This window comes from Penaeus monodon, chromosome 28, assembly GCF_015228065.2.
Source record: "Penaeus monodon isolate SGIC_2016 chromosome 28, NSTDA_Pmon_1, whole genome shotgun sequence".
In the NCBI taxonomy this organism is placed as follows: Eukaryota; Metazoa; Arthropoda; class Malacostraca; order Decapoda; family Penaeidae; genus Penaeus; species Penaeus monodon.
Window position 1 is genome coordinate 34,789,842 of NC_051413.1, and position 1,371 is coordinate 34,791,212.

General features: G+C 39.5%; 1 protein-coding gene across 1 annotated transcript in view; it reads right to left on the reverse strand.

Annotated features, from left to right (window-relative positions):
• Positions 1-1,371, reverse strand: part of LOC119591546 (long-chain-fatty-acid--CoA ligase 4-like) — a gene marked incomplete at its 5' end in the record, with an annotated part of 40,482 nt that overhangs the window by 1,434 nt on the left and 37,677 nt on the right. Inside the window, 4 exon segments of the mRNA XM_037940297.1 lie at positions 119-290; positions 458-584; positions 716-855; positions 1,181-1,317. Of these exon segments, the coding sequence (XP_037796225.1) occupies positions 119-290; positions 458-584; positions 716-855; positions 1,181-1,317 (576 nt within the window).

Genomic DNA, 1,371 nt, shown 5'->3' on the forward strand with positions numbered 1-1,371 from the left:
CAGATACTTTCAGCTTCAACAGATGTATTCTGAAACTAAAGCAATATAGTAGAAAACTTCAAACAGAATAATTTTATATGTTTCACAGTAAGCAAATCAAGGTAAGTGGTCTTCTCACCTATGATAATTTCTCCTCGTGGTCTTGGCTTGTCTGTGATTCTGTAATTGCCTTCTTCCCAGTTAACAAGCTTAATTTTGCACACTGACAGAGGAGCACCAACTCTGCCAGTAGTCATGTCCGTGTCATCCATGAGAGTGGCACATCCACAAGTTTCTGTGAGACCATAGCCCTAAAAAGACAGTAATAACATTAAAAGCTAAAAATATAAGTCTTCCATCTATACTCAATTTTCTTTGGTTCAATTTCACAGGGAATTTTGAGGGATGCAGGAAAAGATTTCATTAAACAAAGCTTAAAAGGTAATTTTATTCATAGGAAGATAATGGACCAACTAACCTGCAACACTGGTACACCGAGAGTGGCACGCACAAAATCATGAGTGTCAGGGGAAAGTGGTGCTCCGCCGCTTGCAACCAATCTTAATCTTCCACCCAACAATGCACGAATTTTGCGGAAGACAAACCTATGAGAAGAAAAAGGAAAATTATACTCATACAAAAAACATATAAAAGTCAGACTGATGTGCTAAGCATCCAACAAACAGCCTAATATCTCCCAGTAAGTCATTCAGTTCCAAAAGAGAAACCTGCTTACCAGTTACAAATGGGAGTCTCAAACCCACGCCGCAGCCAGTTGAGCTTGTACTGTAGAGCAAATTCAAAGAGTTTCTGGAGCCATGGGCCTTGTGCAGCTACTTTGTCCAGGATTCCCTTGTAGATTCTATCCAGAATGAGCTGTCAAGAGGGGATGGGTGTTGTTATATAATGTTACCAAAGGATAAGATAACTATAAACTCAAATTTAACAATATGTACTAATACAACAAATTGGAATGAGCAGAATGTCTTGTTTAATTTACAATCTGCTTAATGTAGAATGTAGTTACCCCAATGCCTGCTGAAGACAATTAATCAACACAGCAAAATAACACACCTTGCTCTGTGAAAATTTTCATTCTCAAACACATCTCTCTTCTACCCCCAACATTCAGTCCTAACCACTCTGAACCCAAGAACCAAAATCATTAGAACAGTGAAACTCCATGATCATTGTTCCTTACCGGGACTGCAGCCATCATTGTGGGTTTGAGGACGGTGCAATCACCAGAGCAGCCTCTCTTAATCTTGCTCGACCTGTCAGTCATGGTCAATGGTGTGGAGTAGCCCATTGGAACACCAAACATGAGCATCATAGATTCTAGAAGTAAAAGTTTCATTTGTCTTCGTCAGTACTTTCCACAGATTACCCTTT